General features: G+C 42.1%; 1 protein-coding gene across 1 annotated transcript in view; it reads right to left on the bottom strand.

Annotated features, from left to right (window-relative positions):
* piwil4.S (piwi-like RNA-mediated gene silencing 4 S homeolog) overlaps positions 1–27,167 on the bottom strand; it is an 81,211-nt gene that overhangs the window by 4,871 nt on the left and 49,173 nt on the right. The window contains exons 12-20 of the mRNA XM_041584577.1: positions 25,392–25,503; positions 24,763–24,947; positions 17,004–17,076; positions 9,947–10,147; positions 9,763–9,866; positions 8,004–8,074; positions 5,191–5,344; positions 1,365–1,490; positions 516–663 (exon numbers count right to left, since the gene is read on the bottom strand). Coding sequence (XP_041440511.1) covers positions 516–663; positions 1,365–1,490; positions 5,191–5,344; positions 8,004–8,074; positions 9,763–9,866; positions 9,947–10,147; positions 17,004–17,076; positions 24,763–24,947; positions 25,392–25,503 — 1,174 coding nt within the window. The remainder of the gene's footprint in view (positions 1–515; positions 664–1,364; positions 1,491–5,190; positions 5,345–8,003; positions 8,075–9,762; positions 9,867–9,946; positions 10,148–17,003; positions 17,077–24,762; positions 24,948–25,391; positions 25,504–27,167) is intronic.

Here is a 27,167-nt window from a genome sequence, read left to right on the forward strand (position 1 = left end):
TAGGCCAAATCCTTCTGTCCGGCCGAACCGAATTTGCATATGCAAATTAGGGGTGGGAAATTGTTTGACTTTTTGTCAAAAAACAAGGAAGTATAAATGTTTTCACCTTCCCACCCCTAATTTGCATATGCAAATTAGGATTTGGTTTGTTATTCGGCTGAACCTTTCGCAAAGGATTCGGGGGTTCGATCAAAAATAGTGGATTCGGTGCATTACTAATTGGAAGCAAAACAATCCTATTGTGTTTGTTTAAATTATTTTTAGTAAGGTAGGTATGGAGATCCAAATTACAGAAAGACCCCTTCTCCAGAAAACCCCAGGCATTCTGGATAACAGGTCCCATACCTGTAATATTAATGGGAACAGAGAGTGACATTTTAACAGAACAGCTGAGGGGTCACTGACCCCAGTCACCATAAAAGCCTGACAGAAATGGAGCCTAGACAGCTTGTTAGATTATATATAGATATTCAATTCAATGACAGTGGCAGTGTAAGGGCAAATGTGATACTCACAGGCCAGTTATAATAGAGGTGACACAGTTTGTAGGTCAGTCTTTGCATATGGTCCGGTTTCAAGCTGTTCTCATCTAGCAGCACATTGTAGTACGTTGGATTGACCGTCCCTTGCCGTGCGTTTTGGCTGATCAGGTAGAAGTCGTACCTGTGTAACAAGCGCGGGTAGTCGGTAAGGCTCTGCAATTAAGTCTTAGGCACGAGTACATCGAGGAGTAAAATACACGATGATAGAATAAAAAAATTAGATGTATCATTTCTATAGAGAATAATGTACAGTAGTGATGGGTGAATAAATTCGGCAATCGCAAATTCGCAGCCAATTTGCACGTTTTGCCGCCGGCGAACAAATTTCCACGAAAATTCGCAGGCAAATAGAAGCGCGTTGGAAAAGTCGATCTCATCAAAACCGTTGTGCGTCAAAGCAAATCGCCCATGGAGTTCTACCCTAGCATAGAGTCCTGCGCGGTCCATTGTTTGGAACCCGTTCCCGACCTGTACCTGCAACCTGCAATCCGTAACTCGGACCCGCATTCTTACCCGCTTAGACCCGCTACCCAACCAGCAAGTACCTTATCCGCAACCCAGACCCGCTGACCATCAAGAGTCAGGAAACGCTGTCATTGTAAACCGGAGTGACATCATCAGAAGAAGGAGTGATCATAAAAAAGGAGTAAAAATCTCTATTGAGAAGACCCGCGTCTATACCCGCAACCATAAATTCTACCCGCGGTTTTTGCGCGTAACCCGTGTGTACCCGACCCGCTGCAGGACTCTACCCTAGCAGTCCAGACATTTTACTTCCCCTTTAGTTATCTACACTGTTGTCCCCATGATGCTGCTACTTGCCATTCAGGTCTTGTGGCCTCAGAGTCGACAATAGTCCCCAGCACCGGGTTCTGGATGCCTCTGTCGGTCTGCTTGTAGAATCTCGAGATGCACTTCTTCCGCACCACAATTACCGACAGTCTGGGGCTAAGGTGAACAAATAATGGGCACACGCAAAATTCTCTTTTTAATACAGACGGATGATGCTTTTGTGATCAAGGGCAAGCGACCTCCCAAGTAAATATTTGGTCTGCAATAATAATGGTACAGGGTTCTAGTGGAACTGCAATGCTTGTCAATTTAATGACCCACCAATCAGACTGGTTCCTTAGGCACAGCCCCGCCCTTTTATACCTGGACATAATGCATAGTGCACTAGCAAACCTCCCAACTGTCCCATTTTTCGCAGGACAGTTTAAATTTTGACCGCTCAGCCCGCAGTCCTGTGTTTGTTACTGAAATGTCCCGCCTTTCTCTTTGATCTCCTGCACTGAATAGCCAGAAAAAGATACACAGTTTCTAACTTAATTGGCTATTGGCAGAGAGCCCAGAATAGATACTTAGATACTTTTGTTAGGGCTCTTACAGACAAGTGTTTTTACCTGCGCTCCCCTGCGTTCCGGTTTCATGCGTTCAGGCGCAGAGAGTATACTCACTGAATTCTTTTCAATATGGGTGTACTCACACGGACGCATGTTAGCGCCGAACGCAGGTTGGGACGCAGCATGTTGCATTTTACCTGCGTCAGCACTTATATGCGTCTGTGTGAGTACAGCCACATTGAAAAGAATTCAGTGCCTCTACTCCTTGTGCCTGAACGCATGAAACCGGAACGCAGGGGAGCGCAGGTAAAAACACTCGTCTGTAAGAGCCCTAACAAAAGTATCTAAGTATCTATTCTGGGCTCTCTGCCAATAGCCAATTTTGTTAGAAACTGTGTATCCTTTTCTGGCTATTCAGTGCAGGAGATCAAAGAGAAAGGCGGGACATTTCAGTAACAAACACAGGACTGCGGGCTGAGCAGTCAAAATTGAAACTGTCCCGCGAAAAATGGGACAGTTGGGAGGTATGCTAGTGCACTATGCATTATGTCTCACTAGTGATAGTAAGCTCAGAAGGACAGGAGAAGGAATGCAATGCATTGCAAGGACATTATTGGAGCAATGCTCTTTGTACTTTGATACAACACAGTAACTATCTGCCATAAGATCAATAAACCAAGACTTTATTTACTTTGCCTTCAAGCTTGTCCCATCTCTATATTATGCAGATCAATTCTTTCCACCATTAAAGTGGTGCAACCTTATTTATATTACACCCTGGATCTGGGTCTATAAATTCTCAGCAGATGTTCTTGGAGATGAGGATTTTTATGAAGCAGCAAAGGCAGTAAGGCAGCTACTCCTCTGATTATGAACCTAATGGCCCCAGCGCTGCTCATACATCAAGCCTAGCCCCCCACTAAAAGATAAAGCAGAACTGCAATAGGATATAAAGATGTACATGATGCCACATCCAGTGCCAATCTGTGGGTATAAATCCTGTGTGTGAAGAGAGCCTCTTCATAATTAAATGAAGTGATCTTAAAATATATGTGAAAGGAACAGTAACGCCAAAAACTGAAAGTGGTTTAAAGTAATGAAAATATCATGTACTGTTGCCCTGCACTGGTAAAACTGGTGTGTTTGCTTCAGAAACACTACTATAGTTCATATAAACAAGCTGCTGAATATCAATGGTGGAGACTGAAAAAAGTCTATATGGCACAGGATTAACAGTGGATAACAGATAACATTATGTTCTACAGAGCTTATCAGCTATCTACTGTGTATCCTGTGCTTGAATGGCTGCCCCCATGGCTACACAGCAGCTTGTTTATATTAACTATAGTAGTACTTATCTGTTATCTACTGTGTATCCTGTGCTTGAATGGCTGCCCCCATGGCTACACAGCAGCTTGTTTATATTAACTATAGTAGTACTTATCTGTTATCTACTGTGTATCCTGTGCTTGAATGGCTGCCCCCATGGCTACACAGCAGCTTGTTTATATTAACTATAATAGTACTTATCTGTTATCTACTGTGTATCCTGTGCTTGAATGGCTGCCCCCATGGCTACACAGCAGCTTGTTTATATTAACTATAGTAGTACTTATCTGTTATCTACTGTGTATCCTGTGCTTGAATGGCTGCCCCCATGGCTACACAGCAGCTTGTTTATATAAACTGTAGTAGTATTTATCTGTTATCTACTGTGTATCCTGTGCTTGAATGGCTGCCCCCATGGCTACACAGTAGCTTGTTTATATAAACTGTAGTAGTACTTATCTGTTATCTACTGTGTATCCTGTGCTTGAATGGCTGCCCCCATGGCTACACAGCAGCTTGTTTATATAAACTATAGTAGTACTTATCTGTTATCTACTGTGTATCCTGTGCTTGAATGACTGCCCCCATGGCTACACAGCAGCTTGTTTATATAAACTATAGTAGTACTTATCTGTTATCTACTGTGTATCCTGTGCTTGAATGGCTGCCCCATGGTTACACAGCAGCTTGTTTATATAAACTATAGTAGTACTTATCTGTTATTTACTGTGTATCCTGTGCTTGAATGGCTGCCCCCATGGTTACACAGCAGCTTGTTTATATTAATTATAGTAGTGTTTCTGAAGCAAACACAGCAGTTTTACCAGTGCAGGGCATCACTGCATTATATTTTTATTACTTGAAACACTTTTATTCTTTGATGTTAATGTTCCTTTACCTAAATACCTAAAAAGGAAGCAGACCCTACGGCTGCAGGGGGCCTAGGAGGTATAGGCAGGCCCGGATTTGTGGAGAGGCCACCAAGGCCCAGGCCTAGGGCAGCAGGATTTTAGTGGGCAGCATGAAGCCCAAAAACACCAGCTTTGGTTCGGAAGCTCTGGGGCTGATCATGAGAAACAATAGTTTTTTAAAATTTCCCATGCGCCAGTCCCCAGTGCTCCTGACCTGATAATGAAAATTTGTGCATGTGCACAAAGGAGGGGGAGGGGATAAGGGGGACAAACATCAGTGGGCCTATGGGCGCCCGCCATATAAATGGGTATAGGGGGCCCCATGTGTCCCAAATAAAGAGCAATTTCAACGTATACTGGTAAAACAGGCCAACCTCTGGATATGTTGGGAGCCCAAAAATTTAATTTGCTGTGGGGCCCAGTAACATCTGGTTACACCACTTATAACAAGACTATACTCCCTGATTTTGTCTAGTGCAGCACCTGCCAGTGGTGGGTAGGCTGCCCTGACCATAATATGTCCCATTGTGTCCCCTCAATTGCTTCTGGTGCATGGGGTTTGGGTGGATTTCAAGCTATATCCCTGTGCTGGCTAATAGTTAATGTGGCCCTTAAAGTTCTAACTTGGGGTTACTGCCCAGTTTATGCAAAGCAGATATGGGGTGTAATGATTTTGACCTGGTTTAGCTCTCTCATTTTATCAGGGTCGTACTTGGCCAGTGGGCCTCGGTGACCAAGAAGCACTGCTCAGCTTCAAAAAGATACATGAGACTGGATGGAGAGGGGTTAAAGTTGTGGTGGGGGGCCCCGGGGGGGGGACAAAGAAGGGGTTGCGGCTGGGAGCCAGGCCGCAGTCTCAATGTGCTTGGACACCCCAATTTGACGCTGGATTTTGTCATTTTTGATAAGGAAGCCAGCCCTCTGCAGAAGAAGGTTTTTCATTTCTTCTCACACTGTATGAGTAAACTTGGGGTGGAAATGTCCAGCTCAGCAAACACTGCCGGACTTATCAGTCATACAATGCTATAGGTAAGGCCGGCTGGTTGACTACAATCATACACCTACCTGTAGCTTGTCCTGGTCTCTCTGAAGCTACTGAGAAGCTGAGGAATCTCATAGTCCACCACCATCCTCAGCTGCCCATCTCCTACGCCGTCTCTGTAGACAATGATTCGGTTTGGGAGGTCACTGTTGCATTTTTGCCATGTCTGGATGGCTCCTGGAAAGCAAACATACAAATCACACATAGTGTTTACCGGCACAATGAGGGTGGCAGTCAGAAAACAGCTGCTTTAAGGGTGGTGACACATACTAAGATTCTGGGGAGATTAGTCGCCCAGCGACAAATCACCTCTTCTTTGGGCGACTAATCTCCCCTAAATGCCTCCACTGATGGCACTCAGAGCGCTTTGTTTTCCAAAGGCGCGAAGTTGCCTCATGATAATTTATTTCAGATATCAGACTTTAGTATATCAGTAGATCAATGATATAAGTAGGGCTCCCAACAATCTCTTCTTCTTATAAATATCAGATTGTACCCTGAACAGGTATTGATTGGGTTGGGAAGAAAATCCTATCAACTCAGGACTGCTTTGGTTCGTATAAACTCACAGGTCTATTGAGGTCCTAAAATGGACCCGACTGTTGGTTGTTGATATTGGCCAACGCTTGGGTGGCCAGACTGGACAAAGATGCATATGCTTGCCACCAGGCTAAACACAATTAAACAATGTACAGTCATCCCTAACCTCTTTGACTCCATGCGAGCAGTACAGTGCAATAAAACGCCAAGACCCTTTCATCCATGGGGACTATCCACACACCATTCCAATCTATTGTTTATAAAGCAATATAAACCTATTTCAAATCGCCGTACAATAGAAAGGATCTAAACAAACATTAAACAGACAAAGGACATAAACTGATGAATATAGGAGGCATCAGACCTACTTTGGACTTACAATATAAAAAAGGTGAAGAAGACATCAGGTGTGGACACGGGCGAACAAAATATGAATTGACGGGACAAATATATCTTATATATGGAATAGTTTGTTTTTTTGCTTTACAATAAAGTAAGTTGTTTAATTTTAAGACCTGTGAGTGCGGATCTTTCTAAAGGGATGGAGATTACTTGATGACCCTGCACCCAGTCACATTAATGTCTCCCATATTTAGTGCCTTAAAAATGGGTAATGGACACGACCATGTCATATACAAAATGTAACCCCTACTATTCCCAGTATATAATTTCCTCTTCTACTTCTCTACTGCTATATTTTTTTTACCCTACCCTACGGTTAGTGGTGTAACTACAGAGAAAGCAGACCCTGCGGCTGCAGGGGGGTCCAGGAGGTACAGGGGGCCCAATGAGGCCATAATTAATTAGCAATTTCTACATATATTGGTAAAATAGGTCAATCTGTGGATATGTTGGGGGCCCTAAAATTAATTTGCTGTGGGGCCCAGTATCTAGTTACACCACTGCTTAAAGGAATTGTTCAGTGTAAAAATAAAAACTGGGTAAATAGATAGGCTGTGCAAAATAAAAAATATTTCTAATATAGTTACAAAAATGTAATGTATAAAGGCTGGAGTGACTGGATGTCTAACATAACAGAACATAGCCCAACTTCCTGCTTTTCAGCTCTCTTGGTTTACACAGACTGGTTACCCTGGTTACCAGGCAGTAACCAATCAGAAACTTGAAGGGAGGCCACATGGGTCATATCTGTTGCTTTTGAATCTAAGCTGAATGCTGAGGGTCAATTGCAAACTCACTGAACAGAAATGTACCATGTGGCCCCCCTTCAAGTCACTGACTAACTCAGAGTTAGAGAGCTGAAAAGCAGGAAGTAGAATTCTGGCTATTATGTTATACATCCAGTCACTCCAGCCTTTATACATTACATTTTTGGCTAACTATCTATATTAGAAACATTTTTTATTTTGCACAGCCTATCTATTTACCCAGTTTTTATTTTCACGCGGAACTATTCCTTTAAGGTGCCCCCAAACTATCCTAACCTTGGCTAGATCCTGATCAGATCACATTCTGGGACTTGCAATTAAAGGGGCGGTTCACCTTTAAGTTAACTTTTAGTTATAGAATGGCCAATTCTACGCAACTTTTAAATTGGTTTAGATTATTTATTTTTTTTATAGTTTTTTTTAATTATTTGCCTTTTTTTTCTAAATCTTTCCAATGGGGGCCACTGACCCCTTCTAAAAACAAACGCTCTGTAAGGCTACAAATGTATTGTTATTGTTACTTTTTATTACTCATCTTTTCTATTCAGGCCTCTCCTATTCATATTCCAGTCTCTTATTCAAATCAGTGCATGGCTGCTGGGGGAGTTTCGACCCTAGCAACCAGTTGGCTGAAACTGCAAACTGGAGAGCGGCTGAATAAAAAGCTAAATAAGTCAAAAAACACAAATAAATAAAAAATGAAAACCAATGGCAAATTGTCTCTACATCATACTAAAAGTTATTTCAATGGCGAACAACCCCTTTCAAAAACAGATGGAAAGCTGCTAATATAAATGATATAATTTGTTGTAATTATATAATATTACTTGATCCTGGCAGGGGCCCAGAAGCAAACAACCCCCAGCCCTATTAACTACTAAAAGCATCCTAGCTGCTCTAGAAATGTAACCTCCACACTTTCATTCTTTATGATACATAAAGGTTTTATTTCAGTGCTCAAATACCAGTCATCACACAAAGAAAACATTAAGCAGATTCATCCTAAATGGGCTTTTACTGCCAGCCGCCACCTGATATTTTAAGGGGACATAAAAAGGATAAATGCTGCGTGGCCGAATGTTCTTTCCCTGCTATCTCACTGCCCAGGGGCTGACTGGAGAAATTACCTTTCATGCACATTTTCAGGCAATCGGCAAAATCCGACGTCGTTTTCTGAATAATGCAGCGAGAATGCCACCTGGAATAAAGAAGCGCAATGGTCTCTCAGCATGCGGTGAATGATCTGTGCAGTTACACAGCCAGAAATGGACCTGATATAGCAGAATCTCATGAGGTTAATGGCACAGGAGCCAGGTATGCATGTGTGAGAGAGATATACAGATATATTGATGCTAGAGAGTCTGGGTTAGATCCACGGTCGCTTTGGGCCGGCAGTTCACTAGGAAATATGCTGATGGGCCCCGGCCTTCGTGAATCCTGCTGGTCCAAACCCACTCCCTGCTGCAAACTGCTGTGGCTCCCCCCAATTGCAGCCATATTGGAACGGTCTAAAGCTGGCCATAGATGCAAAGATCTGATCCGAATCCTCAAACCATCGGACTTCCCCATCTCCCGACCTGCCGCTAACCTTCAGTTTAAATAAAGGAGTAAAAGAACAGATCAGCCGATGTTCTGCCCCTGACAGCAATCGTAAGAAAGTTATGTCCGACAAAAGCTAGTGACAGTCTCCCTCTGAAAATCGTACGATCGGCAATACACGCAGAGATATTATCGGCAGCCGACAGAAATCTTTTAACCTGTCCGATCGACCAAACGACCGATCTCTGCCGGACGAAAAATGTCGAGACTCTCCACACACGGTCCGAATATCGTACGAATACTAGATTCGTACAATCGGATCTTTGCGTCTATGGCCAGCTTAATCGACATAATTATTATTGTGAGGGCAGCAGGCATGTGGTATCAGCTTCTGATTCGAGAAAGGGGCCCTAAGGGGGCCACTGAGGCAACACCCCTCCCAATGGGGCCTAAACCCCTCAGTCCGATGTTAGTTAGACCAGACACTAATTACCAAATGAATGGTTTCCCCATGGGTCGTCGGGTAAATGAACACTAAGGTTAAGGTCACACTGGGAGATTTGGGGAGATTTAGTCGCCTCTTCTTTGGGACGATTAATCTCCCCAAACTGCTTCCCCCTGTTAGAATGAGAAATCGCCTGCGGCATGGCACTTGCTTTGCTTTGTTTTCCGAAGTCACCTGAAGTTTCCTCGTGAGGCAACTTTGGGGGAGTGCCGCGAGTGCCATGTAACAGTCAATTTTTCTTTCTAGCAGGCGGAAGCAGTTCGGGGAGATTAGTCGTCCCAAAAACGATTAGTCGTCCCTGGTGACTAAATCTCCCCGAATTTCCCAGTGTGACCTTACCCTTAGTGTTCATTTACCCTACGACCCATGGGGAAACCGTTCATTTGGTAATACACAGCATTACTGTGCATTACTAAAAGTTGCAGCTACTAGAAGAAGAGAGACCGTGTTTACAGGCAGCCCTTTTAATGTACCAGAATTGCTTCCCCTAAAGTTCTGTGTAAATCTCCCCTCTTCAGCCACTTTCCTAATTGAGAGCTGGCGGGCAGCGTCAGAAAGCAGCGGGTGGGTGCTTAGCAGGGCTAAGTGTGCTGGTCCCCTCTTAAGATTTTTTTTTTGTGGGGGGTCCGGTGGCCCTATTCCTATGGTGTGTATAAAAATATTAACTTTCAAGCTTATGTTCTGGGGTTCATTGTAGTGTATTTGCCACCGGTTCTACTGCAGTTTTCCATCTTTTCTGTTTTCTAAACTGTCATCCAATTCTATATCCATTAAATAAAAACAAAGCTACACTTAGAATATCTGAAACAAAGCTCAATGGCTATGGTACAATATGCTCTTACTTAGTGAGCCTGGCATTGGTACTGGCTACAAATCCAACTACAGACATGGACTTGTTTATTGCGTCTTTGTTGACGTCGATTCCAACCACCATCAGGGACTTCAGCTTTGGAAAGACACAACAGCAAAGGTTAGAAATAAAATACTCGGTAATGAAGACAACAGTCCTAAGGAATTGCTACTCACAGGGATCTCCACGGCCCACAGCTCCCCTCCGAGCTTACAGATCATTTGCATGGCGATTTTGTTGGCAACACTCATCATCATTTGCTGTTTGCCCAGAGTGCGGGCCTGTACACACTGGCTGGGGACGGGGTGATCCAGACTCAGGAACTTCTTTATGGAGTCGTAGCTGTCTTTCTGATTGTTGGGAATCACACAAAATACCTAGAGGCAAAGAGATAGAGCCTGTAAGGAAACCTTACCGTGGTGTTCTAGTGGGCGGTGGGGACACCTGTCCCCCGTCATGTCTCTGGCTGGGACACCTGCCACATCTTTCTTCTTGCAGCATCGGTTTCTCTATGTCGCGCACGGGGCCACGCGCTCCCATGGTTATGCGCCTGCGTGATGACGTCATCGCGCAACAGCGCAAAATTCTAATTATTTAAAGGGGCCTTGTAGTTTTACACATTGCCCGTTGTTAGGTTCTATTAGCAAGTTCCTGGGTGTTTATTCCTCGTGAATCCTGATTGATATTCTGTGTTTGACCTTGTCTGCCTTCTTGACTTCTCTGATCTCTCCAGTCCTGACCCTTGCCTGCCTGAATACTCTGATATCTTCATTCCTGACCATAGCCTGCCTGTTTAACTCTGAACTCTCCAATCTAACCTTTGCCTGTCCACCGACTATTCTACGCTCTCCAATCCTGATTCTGGCCTGTCTGACTATTCTAATCTGCTTCTGCCTATTCCACGCTGTGTTGTCTGGTCTGCCCTCCTGAGGTGTTCTTCCATTCCAGTATCCTGGGGAGACGATCGTGCCCCTTTGCTCGTCCAGAACCGTTAGCTTTGCTCATCTCTCAAATAAGACCTGGCGGCATTCAATTAGCCGAGGGCTCCTACCGAGGTGAAAGGCGGCGGTTATAGACGAAAGTGAGAGCCGAAACCAGGGAGTTTAGCTTGGGTTCTGGATTTAGGGTGCCGATTCGTTACAGAGCCATTTATCATACAGGAATTTCATACCTCCTCAACTGATTTTGACAGCTCAGTGCGCAGTTTGTTTGCTGAAATGTCCCAACTTTCCCTTTGATCTCCTGCACTTACTCGAAAAGATACAAAGTTTATTAAACTTAATTAAAATTAGAGGCTTTTTGGCAGAGAGCCCAGAACAGCGAGCAGGGGCACTTAGATACTTTTGTAACAATTTAAGATAAGCAGAGAAACAAGTGTAACTATTTAAGATGAGCAGGTCACTTGGGAGAACTGAGACTCAGCTTAAAGGGAAATTCACTTTCATTAGCAAAAGTGTTATAACACATAAAACATTGCACTAAAACTCCAAGAAATGTGTTAAAACTTTCATTACCTGTCTAATTCTGTAAAACGGAGATGGCAATTAGGGGGTGTCACCATAAATGGGAGTGGTCAACCATTTCACCGGAACATAGCACAGCACAAGTTTTTGTCCCTCATTTCGTTTTTCAAATGTTGGGAGGTATGGAATTTAAGGTCTATTGCCCATTGTCTCAGAATAATGATGTCTATATTATAGCAAATGGTAAAACATAAAATGTTTATCCCTGTCTGGAAATCCTAAATGTTTCTAGCTGTGTAGAAATGAATACATCATCATACTGTCTATAGTAAGAAGCCTGCAAGCTGATGTACATACTTCAACTCCACTAAAATCTATGTTTCATTTAGATGAGCTAAAATAAAATAACCCACCGTCAGGTTCTTGCTTTTCAGCAAGGCTCCAGAACTTGTCACAATAAAGATAATCTTTTATTTTTGAAGAGCACAGAGAATGAAAACATTCTGTAGGGGGGTATGTGTAGAATTAGAAATGCCCTTTACTACTTTTTTTGGAGGTTTTTTCCACAATGCTACTTGGTGACAGCATGTTCTTCTCATCCACTTCACAATAATAGTGTCAATAAAAAATGACATCTGATATTCTGAATTTATATTTTTTAGCTCTCTGCCTCCAAAACATCAAACACTGCCTATCTCATTTTTATTGTTTGCCCCTCCACCCCCATCCATCTCCTTCCTATTGTCCCTCCAGGTTTTCCTCTTTTGCTCTGCCTACGGCATCATAACCCATCAGCAATTGTTTCACATGTAACAAATTCATGATATTCCAGATACAGGTATCAGATCCATTATCCGGAACCCCATTATCCAGAAAGGCCGTCTCCTATAAACTCCATTTTATCCAAATAATCCAAATTTTTAAAAATAATTTCCTTTTTCTCTGTAATAATAAAACAGTAGCTTATACTTGATCCCAACTAAGATATAATTAATCCTTATTGGAAGCAGAACCAGCCTATTGGGTTTATTTAATGTTTCTATGATTTTATAGTAGACTTAAGGTATGAAGATCCAAATTACAGAAATATCCGTTATCTGGAAAATCCCAGGTCGTGAGCATTCTGGATTATAGGTCCCATACCTGTATTCCTCAGTTTCTACACTGAAAGCATTTTCTACATCTGCAGTTATTGTCCTCACCAAATAATTATTGCTCATCCATCATGTCACTGCAAGTGGGTTGGCGCAGAACTGACAACATTTACTGAGATGCCCCATTCAATGATGGGCAGGTTGTCCTCAAACCTGGGGTGACCTACGGAGGGTTCAAGTTAAAATTTGGCTAACCATTGTTAGTTAGGGCTACACTCCTACTGAAAATTCCTTGTCTTGGAACTAGAAGACATGCACAGAAGTAGCTTACACAGTGAGTTAATGCAGGTACAGGTTTGGGTGCTGGTCGTACAACGGCAACATTTTGCGGGTTAAGGTTTAGTGGTTTAGGGCCGAGTATATCTTCAGTTTTTCCTGACTCCCACATCACAAGCCCCATTGATAAGGTTCCAAAAAGCAGGGTTTTGATTGCAGAACATCCCATGGCTGATGCTATGAACCTCAACTAAAAAGAAGCTGCTCTGATGTTCTTCTGCTTAGGAAAAATATTAGAAACCTTTCTCACATCTTTCCTAAGCAGAAGAACATCAGAGCAGCCTCTTTCTTTCTCCTGACAACTTCCTTGACTACTTGGTGGTCAGACTGGTGGGAAACTGACCAGCAGGTGGCGCTGTTTGTGAACAAATTCATTCATATTAACAGTACATGTATCCCTTAATATCTTGGAATAAAAACAAAATAAACAATGAATGTATATTGCAAAATTTCTTAGAATAGCCCCCTCATTAATTTTACATTCACGTATTGTAAAGGTTTACTTATCCTTTAAAGATTTTACCAGAAGTTGCTACTGGTCGGTTCCCTATTTATTTAAGGGGAGGGGTGCATGTTCATTATTCATGGGCACTAGTGTCTGCCTGCCATTGAGAACATGGAGGTGGAAGGATTCTGAGTTGCTTATAGAAAATCCCATGGGACAATTTGTTGAACCTAGATGGTCACTAGTTAAAAAAATGGAGATATTCCAAAGAATTCTCTTGGCAAAAAGTAGTTTGTGTACTAGTCATTTATTCTAGTGGAGCACCTGGGATGACTACCTGCTGTTGATCTATTGACAATCTGGATGACCTGCTTCCAGTATCCATAGCAATGGCCTTTTCCTTTATGGATCAGGGGTGGAATACAGTAAAACTTTGTACTCAACCGCAGCAACCAATCAATATTTAGCATTTACTGGTCTTCTGAAGTTACAAATAAAGAAAGCAAATATTTGATAGGTTGCTGTTGGTTATTGGAGCAAGGTACCATAACCTTTTCATACCTTTTAATATTCCTCCAATAAACAATGCATTTCACCTTCCTGACTGCAATGTATAATCCATTATTTGCCCTATTTATATGTATTTATGGTTCCTGTTGCAATGAGACACCACGGGGAGCCAGGGGTTTGTAAATAATAATCAGGGGGGAGACAAATGTGACAACACATACACACACATACATACAACCAATATAGCAAAACAGCCCGTCCTATGCTATTTGACCTAATATCAGTCATGCTTTCTGCCTACAGGGACCCGAATATTTCCTGATGCACTTGCAATATAACCGTGTTTTTCCTGTTGAGTATTTTATTTTATGGCACGGCCTGGGAATAATCATATGTCTGTGTGGAAAGTAGGGGGTCTGCTATGTAATTATTAGAAACACCTTTTTTCCTGTTTCTTTTCAATAATGCAGATTTTTCTGCTATAGTAAGGGAGATGTATGAAGGCTTTGTCTGCTGGTGAGTGTCATAAGAGGTAACCGGGTGTTCAATCTCTTTACCCTTAAGGGTCTTGAACATATAGGCTAATCTTCATATTTTGCCCAACTTTGCCTTGCCCTTTATTAATGCTGTACAGTTGCTGTTTATCTATGAGCGTTTGGGCACAAGGCCCTTAACTGAATGTTAAGTCAGTCCTTTGTAACCCTGCCATCTGTAACTTCATAGTAATATTTGCTAGTTACTAGAAATATCAATATGCAATTTAGTGAGCAAGTGTCCATGCCTCCTCCAGATTCTGCAGAGGCAGATTGATTAATTAATGATTTCTCTTTCCCTAAGAATTATGTCATGGTCACTGTTACTATAGGCACCATCTCTCCCTACTATTCCTGCTATCCCACAGTCACACTCCCTTCCCAGAGACTATTATCCACTGTTACTATAGGCACCATCTCTCCCTACTATTCCTGCTATCCCACAGTCACACTCCCTTCCCAGAGACTGTTATCCACTGTTACTATAGACACCATCTCTCCCTACTATACCTGCTATCCCACAGTCACACTCCCTTCCCAGAGACTATTATCCACTGTTACTATAGACACCATCTCTCCCTACTATACCTGCTATCCCACAGTCACACTCCCTTCCCAGAGACTATTATCCACTGTTACTATAGACACCATCTCTCCCTACTATACCTGCTATCCCACAGTCACACTCCCTTCCCAGAGACTATTATCCCACTGTTACTATAGGCACCATCTCTCCCTACTATACCTGCTATCCCACAGTCACACTCCCTTCCCAGAGACTATTATCCACTGTTACTATAGACACCATCTCTCCCTACTATACCTGCTATCCCACAGTCACACTCCCTTCCCAGAGACTATTATCCACTGTTACTATAGGCACCATCTCTCCCTACTATACCTGCTATCCCACAGTCACACTCCCTTCCCAGAGACTATTATCCACTGTTACTATAGACACCATCTCTCCCTACTATACCTGCTATCCCACAGTCACACTCCCTTCCCAGAGACTATTATCCCACTGTTACTATAGGCACCATCTCTCCCTACTATATCTGCTATCCCACAGTCACACTCCCTTCCCAGAGACTATTATCTCCACTGCTACTAGAGGGTAGAGGCTTTATTATGCCACAATCTCGGGACCTGGGAATTTTTTATACTTTAAGTCTGCTAAAAATCAGTTAAACATTAAATACACCCAATAGGAAGTTTTTACTACCAATTTAGCAATATAGATTTGTGCCGAATCAAGTACAAGGTGCTGTTTTAATATTACAGATGAAATCATTTTTAAAAATTAGAATGATTGCTTAAAATGGGGATGTCCTTTCTATAATTTGGTGCTATGTGAATAACATGTTAGGGAACCCTATCACTATCTTCCATTGCCCTTACTCATCACTTTCTGGATTGACATGTGAGACTCACAAACCTCAATGGGTTTATTTGAATTATTTGCAGCGTTGACTTTCATGCATCAAAATCTCCACTGCGTTACAGTCGAGCTTTAATTCTTCGATGTTTCCATCAATACATATAAAATATATTTTTAAAGTTTTATGGCTTAAAATAACCATGTAAAAGAGCAATTTACAGCAAGTTTTAGGCCTATTTCTGTTATTAATATGCCATGACCCGCTCTGTAGCTTGCAGTTGGCAAGGGAAAAGCCATGATGTAAGTTAAATGGCTGAGGAAGCCTGAAGCGAATGTGACTCCAGAGGAACCTTTGCATAATCAGTGGCTCTGGGAGTGATATTTTACAATGAAAACTTGTCCGTAGCTTTATAAATACACAAATTGCTACAGTAACATCTGCTGACTCCCCAGACTCTCCTATTTTACATTTGCCTGTCGCTGCAACTTTCACTGTTCACAGATATGAGATGATTTCTTTTTTACAGACGTTGCAATGATAACAAGTTGTTTATATAGAATTGAAACCTGTATTTTCAGTAAATATTTTCATAAGGTTTCTACAGATCGGACCAGTGGTGTAACCATAGAGGAAGCAGGCCCTGCAGTTGCAGGGCGGCCTGGGGGTGGGATGTGGGCGTGGCAGAGATGGGATGTGGGTGGGGCAGAGACGGAATGGGAAGTTGGCGGGAGGATGGGGATCGGAGTGTGCGGCCACCTCTGAAGATTTTTTTTTTCAGGGGGACCTGGCGCACTCTAGTTACACCACTGGATCTGACCCTTCTCCGTTCAGGGTGAGCTTTCTGTTCTGTAATTTATCAGGGTGGGACTTCCTTTGCTTTCTATAGATGTTCCTAGATAGGAGAATTAACTTGCCAGTCATAGGTGAAAGCCATAGTTCATTCAAATATCACACAAAAGTCCAGGCCTTCAGCTGTCTGTGGGACAGGCCACCAGGTCCTAGAGCCTGCCATCTGCCGAGCGCAGCCCCCCCCCCAAGAGCAGATGACAGACTGATATACCAAATATAAAATAATTTATAATAAAATCAAATCAAATTAGGGACACACCGAATCCAGGATTCGACCAGGATTCTGCCACTTTCCTTCTGACCAGCCGGAGACCCTAATTTGCATATGGGAAATTGCGTGATTTTTTGTCACAAAACAAGGAAGTTACAATGTTTTCCCTTTCCCACCCCTAATTTGCATATTCAAATTAGGATTCAGATTCGGCCAAATCCTTGCAAAGGATTCAGGGGTTTGGCTGAATTCGAAAATAGTGGATTCGGTGCATCCCTAAATCAAATAAATCAAGTCAACACCCATGTTTATAACAGCAGCTCTCATCATTGTCATTCTGCACCCTGTATTTTGGCTTCGCTTCATCATTAATCAGCATTTACCTTCCCCACCTAAAAGTAATATCTTACCAGCTGAAGTTCGGGCTTTACGTTTTTCTGCAGCGAACGTAAGAATGAAACCGGATTGTCCTCCACCTGGACACTGTAGGACAAATTATAAACGGTGAGTAGTGATGTCATTTTTGTCACATGACTCACTAAAACTTGTGTATTATAATAAAGTACCCCTAGTTGGAAAATATGAGGATCTTGGAAGTAACCTAGGAGTTCCATGACCTGTATAAAAGCACGAGGACGAATGGAACTCCTCTGTGACTTATGATATCCTTATATTTTACAATAGGGGGTACTTTATTCACTATATATTATCCTATTTTTATTCTCTAGCCCTTGATTATTCATCTTCCATGTTGACTTTAAAGTTGCTGGCTGGATAATACGACCCCAAAAAAAAAAAACAGATAGAGGCTAAAATGACCAACTTGTATATATAACTTAAATATATTATTATATTTTAAATACTACCTTGTACAAGTTAATTTTAAGTTGAACTACCTGCCCCTTCAAAATTGACTTGCCGTTTAACTTACAGGTGTTTTCTTATGTCTCCCTTGCGCTGCAGTTGCACCACGTGCCCCCACCCACTCACCCAAAACACACAAACATGGAATTCCAGGGGAATAAGTTGCCTTAATCATCAGGTTCTATACTTTGAGGAAAAGATTTGGGCATGGGGGTGTGACGGATATTTCCATGCAAAGTAGAAATTCACAAAGAAATCGGCAATTCTGCTGCTTCTGTTACTAGAATACTGGAACTTTCCGTTGGCTGCGAGACTGAGAGCTGACGATTTACAAAGAGGACAGGGGGTGGCAAGTCGACAGTTATAAGAACAAAGCACCCACTTCCAGCTGCCAGAATAACACAGAGCCCTCAGATCTATAAAGAGCTTTCCATTCAATCAGCTGGAAAAGAGTGGAGGCCACCAGTTTTACCAGATGCCTGGGAAAAAGAAATTAATTCATTTTTTCAAGTGGTAACTGACTAACAGAGCTCTGGTTCTTAGCCGTGGGTATAAGGTTAGGTTTTGGCTCTGCTGCCACTTCCCACGTCTGCAGGAATAATGGATATTTCACATCTACTTACTGCTATCAGAGCACAACTCAATATCCAGGACAACCAAGAGAGCTTCTACCAAATGATGGAAAACTTCAAGTTTCCAGATGGGCAAACTGCAAGTGCCTACTTCCACCAGTACCATGAGCAGGGCTGCCATGAGAAATTGCGGGGCCCCATCGGTACAAAGGCTACACAGGTACAAGTGCTAAAATATTTAAGGCCCACCTACAAGTTAAAAAATTGGTGGCCATGGAGCACCCCCTAAAGGTTATTAAAACATTAGTGGCCAGGACCCCCCTACAAGTTATAAAAAAAAAACATTAGTGCCTGTGCCCCTATAAATTATTTAAAAAAATAAAAACATAGTATAAAAAGTGATATAAATGAAATTCCTGGACGAGGCCCCTACAAGTTATATTATAAAAACTGGTGGCAAGGGCCCCTATAAGTTATATAAAATAAAAATTGGTGGCCAGGGCCCCTACAAGTTGCGTCTATGGCCAGCTTTAGACATGTCTCTGCATAGCAGGGGGACAGTGGGCGAGGTGTGAGGGGTCAGGTACAGCTGGGGGGTGATTTTTGTGAGTTGTGGGACTGGGTTGTGCAGGAATGTTGTTGAAGACTGGGTCAGGGCTCATTGAGCAGGAACCCGTCTTGGGAACCTGTACCTTCTGACTATGGGAAGTTCTGAGTGGAACTGCACTAGTATTTGCCTTACTGGAGGCCCATGGTGTGACAATGGCACTGTTAAGAGAGGCTACTGTAGCCCCATTTACATCCAACTTGCTCATGAAATAACATTACATTAAATACTTGTTTTTAGTTGATGTGCCCACAATATCCCAGGTTACTGCAAGCAAAATAGAGTTCACGTAGATATGAGAATAGATAAAAACCAACTAGTCTGTAGCCTAAGAGTGGCCATACTTTACTAACGTGACGTCTACTTTTAGTGATGTTCTCCCATTATGATCTACATCCATAAAAGCATTTTTAGCATTCTGTTCCATGGAAAATATTACCTAAATATTTATTTATGGGAAAATGTATATTGTTATATTTAAGAAACAACTATTTCTCATGTTACCTTAAGATAATAAATATCTGATTCAAAAGCATGAAATAGGAGGGTGGTTTAAACAAGTTGTTTGTTGACAGTGTCTTGAGATCTACAGGCCACCAGCTAAAGGTCTATAGATCACGATCTACCTTTTGGGCACCCCTGCTGTAGCCTATTGGCTCCAATTGCAGAAATTAGGAAACTGAAGAACATATACAAAAGTTTTTATTATACCCCTGTACAGGTATGGGACCTGTTATACAGACTGCTCGGGACCTGGGGTTTTATAGATCCATCATTTCTCCAATCTCCATAAGTCTACAAAAAAAATATTGAAATATTAATTAAACCCAATAAGGATTAATTCCATTTTAGTTGGGATCAAATTCAAGGTACTGTTTTATCATTACAAAGAAAAAGGAAAACAATATTAAAAATAAGAATTATTTGATTAAAATTTAGTCTATAGATGTTTTTCTGTGATTTAGAGCTTTCAGGATAACCACTGGATGGTGGATCATATACCTGCATTTACTTAAGGTTCCTTTATTTTGGAAGGGAAACGTAGCCATACTGAGGTTGGCTGGGGTTAACTTTTTCATGGGAACGCTCTGCAAGGCGTAAAAAAAAAAAAATTAGGAAAAAAATTCAAAGCAGAGATGGTTCAAATTTTCCTGGCTGAAGGGTGTGTTACTGAACCTTGTACTTGGAATAAATGGGCAGCGGTGAAGATTTCTATGGGCAGTACAAGGGAGGCACAGTGTACAACTCCCTGTTGGGATAAGCAGAACTTGTTGGATGGATGGGCTCAGCTGATGCATGTGTTTAGCTATTCCCTCACTAGAGCAGACGAAATGTGACAAGAGGTTATGGAAAAACACAGACATGACATTATCTTTATGGTAATTCAGAGAAGGGCTGAACTACACACTAGGGGCATTCAATAAGAATGTGAAATAGGAAAAAGAAAAGGCCCTGACAATATTGCTAGAGCAATAAATCTTGCAAAATGACACTCTTTAATGCTCATTCACTAAACAGCTGTAAATTGCAGAATGCAGCACAAGGCATGGCGCAGGGTGCAGATGTTAAATGGCAAGTAAACCTTAAAATAATCTGAATGTCAAATTGTTTAGGATGCTTTTCAAAGCACTTTTGCATTTTACATATTTTTTTTTCACTTTCAGAGCTATCTAAGTTTTTATTAACTGCCAATATGATATATTTTGTAACAACATCGCCACCTGTTGGTCAATTCCTGTAAGGGTCAGGGCACACAGGCAGATTAAGGGAGATTAGTGGCCCCATGACAAATCTCCTCTTCTTCGGGGCGACTAATTTCCCCGAACTGCCTCCCCGCTGGCTAAAATGTAAATTGCTGACGGGATGGCACTCTGCACGAAGAAACTTCGGGCGACTTTGGAAAACGAAGGGCCGCGAATGCCATCCCACTGGCGGTGTTTCATTATAGCCGACGGGAAGGTAGGGGAAGGCAGTTCAGGGAAATTGTCGCCCTGAAGAAGAGGTGATTTGGCGACTAATCTCCCTGAATCTGCCAGTGTGCCCTGACCTTAACTGTGCAGTCAAAGACAGCCAAGGAGATAAGGAAAGGATAAGGATATAAGGAAAAAAATAAGTTTTTGATGTTACTCTGCTCTATTCCCAATAGCTCACATTTTGTATTCTACTAAATTAGCCATTAAAAGGTATCACCTACTCAAGTATATATTTTTGACTGTATAGTTACAGTAACTGACCAGCAGGTGGTCTAAAATTCATAGTATTGGCAGTTAATAAAATTGTAAATAGCGCTTAAACTGGAAACAAAAATATAAGTTATCGATATTGCTTAGAAAAGCACCCTGAGCAATTTTACACTATTTTATGCAATGTAACATGTTAAGGTTTACTTATCCTTTAAAAAAAAATACATGACATGATTGGTTGAGCCTGTCCACTGGAAAACAGGCACCCAGATTTTATATGAGAGGCAGAGCTGGGACGTGGTTAGGGAGCGACTGGGCATGGCTGGACTTACTGGCTCAGGTTTAACAAGATTAGTTCTTGCATTCCAGGACATGGCCAATAACCTCCTGGATCTGGTTCACAAAAGATCTCGTGTTCACTTGCTATTTGTTTTTTAATTTCAGCTGTAGGAAGGACAAGTGGAAACCCTAATAGCTACTAATTGTTAGTAACCGTGCCTATATTAGGGTGTCCTAATGGTAATACCACATCTCATTATTTTTAAACCAGCAGGATTTTGCCATCTGGAAACTTATTCCCAATAACAAGCTAGAGAATATAGTCATCCCTAGGGAAACTGTTGCGTTACGACTGGCTGATCAGTAGAGAGTGAAATAGCTTCTTGTTATGTGAATTCCCTTTTGTTGGAAAACATATCATTCCTGTGGGTAGGGCCCTGCACTCTCGGCACAGACACAGATAATGCAGTTGTACTCACACTGTACATTTCACTGAGGTTGGTCTGTAATATAAGCTGATGCTACAGGTTTGCTGATTATTAAATTCTGATGCTAATTGCACTGGTTTCTGTGCTGCCATGTAGTAATTATCTGTATTAATTACTAATCAGCCTTATATTGTGACATTTCTATTCTATGTGTACTGTATATTGTGAGTGGGTCCCTAAGCTCAGTAAGTGACAGCAGCACAGAGCATGTGCAGTGAATCAGCAGAAAAGAAGATGGGGAGCTACTGGGGCATCTTTGGAGACACAGATCTTTACTGCTAAAGGGCTGTAGTTGCCTCAGGCTGGTACAGAAGCACAAAACATCATGTACGACATTTCTAGCTAATTCTTTAGTTAGACTTTCCTTGTCCTTTAAGCAGACAGCCTAAATCGGAAAATGATCTAAATCAAGGAGTATTGACTACAAACAAATATATTGTATTTTCCTGGGCTGATACAGAATCACAAAACACAATGCACATTTACCTACCTACCTACTTCTAGTTAAGCTTTAGTTCTCCTTTAAGGCAACAAAGGCACTAGAATGCAATTGGTCGCAAAGGTCACTTGACACCCAGAGAAATTTAACTCTGTTGGCCAAAAAGAAAGTTTACTCTTTCTTTGTGTTCCCTTTAAATGTGCATTGGACTATTTGAATGGAAACTTCCCCCAGTCCAGATAAAGCAAAGAACCTTAAGGGCAGAGACACGCGTGGCGATTCGTCTCCCGGCGTCAAATCGCCTCTTCTTCAGGCCACTATTCTACCCGAACTGCCTTCCCACCAGCTAGAATCTAAACCGCCGGAGGGATGGCACTCGGAGTGCTTCCTTTTCCAAAGTGGAATTCCAACTTAGGGTGACTACGGAAAACGAAGTGCTCCGAGTGCCATCCCGCCGGCGATTTAGATTCCAGCTGGTGGGAAGGCAGTTTGGGGAGATTAATCACCTGAAGAAGAGGCAATTTGTCGCCGGGCAACTAAATCTCTCCTAATCTCTCCTAATCTCCACGGGTGTCTCTGCCCTAAAACAAGATCAGGCCAATGATATCAGTTTGCAACAACCAATTTTTCCCAGGATTTGCAGAGAGATCTGTGATTTGGGCCAAATGATTCACTACTACTACTACAGTTATGGGATCCGTTATCCGGAAACCTGTTATCCAGAAAGCTCCAAATTGCCCAATGGCTGTCTCCCATAGACTCCCTTTTATCCAAATAATCCAAATTTTTAGCAATGATTTCCTTTTTCTCTGTAATAGTTAAACAGTTGCTTGTACTTCATCTCAACTAAGATATAATTAATCCTTCTTGAAGGCAAAACCAGCCTATTGGGTTTATTTAATGTTTACATGATTTTCTAGTAAGAAGATGCAAATTATGGAAAGATCCATTAACCTGAAAACTCCAGGTCCCGGGCATTTTTGACAACAGCTCCCATTATCTACTACTAATCCTTCAACCAGCCTTTCGGCACTATTAAACTGATGGTGTTTTAACTGTTTTTTGGCATGTATGTGATGCAGCAAAACTGACTATATGCTAATTAGACACAAACATGGTACATGTGGGTCTTTTGCTCAGCCTTGGGTTGGGGTGACATACACTTACTTGCACTTCTGGGGCCCAGTACAAATTGGATACCACAAGACCCCTGAAACAGACGGAGCTGTGGTAAATATATATTGTCAGAGCCAGGGTTGGACTTGGGGTCCAGGCCCACCAGGTCCCAACTATAAAGGCCTATGCCCTATCCCTATGACAAAACTCTCTTGCACACATCCAGCCGCCTGCCCAATGCACCAAACCCAATGCCCTGCAAGCCTATCCCCAATGCTCCAATGCCCACTCTGCAATACTCCACCTGCCTGTCTGTATCTTGTGCTTCCCCTTACTTGCCTAAAAACTTGCAGTCACTTGTACAGGGGGCAGGTCTGGGCCAGTGGAGGCCATAAAGGCTGGGGCCTTCCAGGACTTTCCCCAGTGTCCCACCAGCCCAGTCGGACTCTAGTCAGAGCCCCAGATTTGAAAGGTTTTGTCTGTACCTTTCCACACTGGTGGTTCTGACTGCTGACACAGTGCTGTAATTTAACTCAGCTGCAGGTATAAAGTTGGTACATCCCTGATTCGTGTAATTTTACAACCCTCACATAGGACCCTAACCAGCAGCTTTGCCAGGGGCCACCTTTTTTTTCCATGCATTCCTTGTTGTCAATTAAATAGGCATGAGACGGAGGAGGAATTCTGCACCTCTGCAAACAAGCAGAAAAATATCTGAAGCTTAAAATAATTTCTTGTTGGAGCTTGCGCCCATAACAGTGCGTGTGTTTGTGCCAAGCCAGCAATTATATCAACAACCTTCTGGATTTACTCAGTTCAGAAATACTTTACGCTTAGTTAGGCTGGATACACAGATCCTATCAGAACCCAAAGCTGGGCTGCTTCCACACAGGCAACACCTTTTATTTTTAAGTAGGGTTTATCATCCATATACATTCCCTTAAATGGACAGTGAACTACTACACAGAACATTCCTCTTCTGTTATTTGCAGACATATAGGTGTGAGTCCCTTAAAAAAACAGATGGCTTCACCAAAATGGACTCCTACAATATCTGAGGTTGGACCTTGTTGCTAGTTTGCTTGATCTGCCCAAACTTCACTCGTTTAACGGGAAGCCCTTGTCCTTTTATAGAAGACTTGGGCCCACTTTATTGACTGGTCCCTTGATAGAAATTCTACTTTTCCCCCCAACATTTGCCCTGCCTGGTTATAACAATGCAACTAGTTTTAATGGCATATATATCAAACTTTTGTGTCAATCGCTATTTAAAAGGAAACCATAACCATTTTTTGTCATGAGTCAGACATTTAGTTGGACTTAAGTAGAAAAGGTGCGATAGTTGCGGGGACCAGACCAACCCCCCCCAATTGATCCAACTTCTCCCTCACCTTGTTCCATTGTGAAATACTGGATTCTGGAACATGAAGTTCCTTTGTTTTCCAGAGATCTTGTGCACCTCTCAATATGGAAAGTTGGGTGCCTGACCTATCGAAGGCCAGACTATTGTACAACAGAAAGTGTATGACACAAGGATACATTGCCTAGTGCTTCTATAACAATAATTTTACATGACCTGGTGTATGACCTGTTTGTAGGAAAAAATAATCTTGTTTCTTACGTTCTGGGCTCTTCAATGTGGAATCCCATTCCAGAACCGACTTTCATCAGGCACTGCAGGAGATTCTCAGCCATGTCGGCATTGCGGTAACTGAAAAGCATCAGCCAGTTCTGCAAGGGTTGGACACAGATCATCTTCTCGTTTCTGGTATCCCTGGACCAGTCAGCAGGAGATCCAGGGGTGCACTGAAAAAACATATACTTATATAAATGCGAAGGTGTCTAACGTATTTTCACGCAACCACAGGGTTAATTTACTAAAGAAAACAATGCAAAGCCCTATGTATTTCTTTCCCACAATTGTATTTCCAACCACTGCTGACCCTATTACAGAGACACTTGACAGTGGAAGGAGCTCTAGTGCCTTCAATAACCCCCCCCCCCATTCCACTAGTGCACCATTTGAAAGCACTATAAGAAGAATTCAGTAAAGGTCTACCTTGCATTTGAGTGCAACCAACTCCAGTTTGCAGAATGCACTTGCATTGTACCAGACATAGGCTCAAGTGCCAAAACCCAGAGCATTCCAAAATGGTGACCAGGAATAGAGATAAGTCAAGCTTAGACGTTATAAAAACAAAAAAAGAACTGAGTAAAAGTAAACCAGATTACAGCATGAAATGCACTTACTACGTTGTCCCTCATAAAGATTTTCTCTGGTGGGATAATACGACCCGTGACAGATATCTGCTTATCCATCCGCATGCCCCATTTCTCCAACTCTGCACTGGCTTCCGGGTGTCTGTGGAAACGACATCAGTCAACAAATTAACAGTTTTATGTAACTGGTGGCACTGAGATAAGTGTAGCATAGGGAGGAGGCACATCCATCCCCATGGATGCAACACATTTACACCATGCAGTGGTCTCATCTCTCCAATGAGTAGGGCTGAACAGGAGCCCCATTGCGTGTATGATACCTTGTTTACACCTCCCACCTTGGCTGTTTATATCTGTTACACAAGGTGGGTTCATCAAATGGTCTTTAAGACCTGCCATTCAAATCCAACGTATTCAACCACAAATATATGGGTTCTGCTTCACCCAGTCAACGTACCATTAGCTATCTGCCTATCAAGGCAGTCCATACACCATGCATTTTCCTGCAGAAACCAAGTTGTTTTTATAAATCAGGCTTGTTGACCTCTACGGTTCCTTCAGTGCACAATACTGATAATTTTATAGATCATTATAAAAGCAAGGCAAGGTTTTTAAACTCCCTCTATTACTCCGACTCTTTTGATTCCCAAGCAATTATATGAGTACCATTTCTATTTCCCAAGACTTGTTTCTTTACAGTAATAAATTGCATTACTGAAAGGATTTATTGAAACAGCCGTACAGAAACTCTTCCAATTAGCAGGACCCAATAAAAGACATTTACTTCTATGGTCACTCTGCGGTCAATGGACTTGAACAAGCGGTTAAACAAAGAGCAGTATCTTTGCTGAACTGGTTGATTAATATTGATCAGTTTTACTTAGTAATGAAAACGGGCATTTTTGGACAATATCATCTGACGCACATCTGGTCTATTCTTAATACCTTTAAATTTATGTTTTTATTTGGCCCTTTTGCTTCATTTGAAATTGAACGCTATCACTTTTATATTAACACAGCGCTGGAGGGATAAGATTTAGACAAATACTAAATCCTCGATGATCATTCACAACCGAATACTGATCTGAATCCGAACAATCATTTTGCCTATTCAAATCTGAGCTAAATAATAAAGTCTCATAAATAAAACGGTTTGGACTTATTTTGGCCTCACACTTATTCAACCCAATGTGTATCCTGTAAAGAATGCAGTTGTCTGTCTAAAGATTGACCCTATTTCTTGATTTGGTGTGTCCCTACTTGAAATTTGTTTAGGGTAATAAGGTTTCAAACTTTCTTTTACCCATTAGGGTTCATTTCAAGCAGGAGGCTGGGTGAGAGATTTGGAAGTGGGGAGTAGGTCCCCATTCATTGTTAAGGCATACCCTGAGGAAAGGTGGAAAGCTCCATTGACCAGGGGTTTCAAATGAGTCCCCTAGTCTCTAAATCAGAGGATCCTGGGCTTCAGTGACTTTGGACTCCATTTGCTGGAGGAGGTTCAAATGTGCCTTCAGTTTAAGGCAATGTAGGCCGATGTGCCCTAAGGTAGGGAGATTGCCTCAGTGAGGGCCACGGAAGCTAGTTACCTGATGAGTCAATACATATCTGGGACAATCAACTATAAGGAGCAGGAAGAAAAGGTTCAGTGTGAAATGAGTAATTGGAGCTGAAACCCTTGTTTTGGTTTCAAACCCTCTACATGTAAGAGATGTTGAAAGCAAGTCAAGGATATCTGAATGAGAACAACAAGATCAGTTGGCTTTTCAAAATCAGCCCAACAAAGTGCAAAGTTTGTACTTGCTCATA

Source organism: Xenopus laevis, chromosome 2S, assembly GCF_017654675.1.
Source record: "Xenopus laevis strain J_2021 chromosome 2S, Xenopus_laevis_v10.1, whole genome shotgun sequence".
Lineage (NCBI taxonomy): Eukaryota > Metazoa > Chordata > Amphibia > Anura > Pipidae > Xenopus > Xenopus laevis.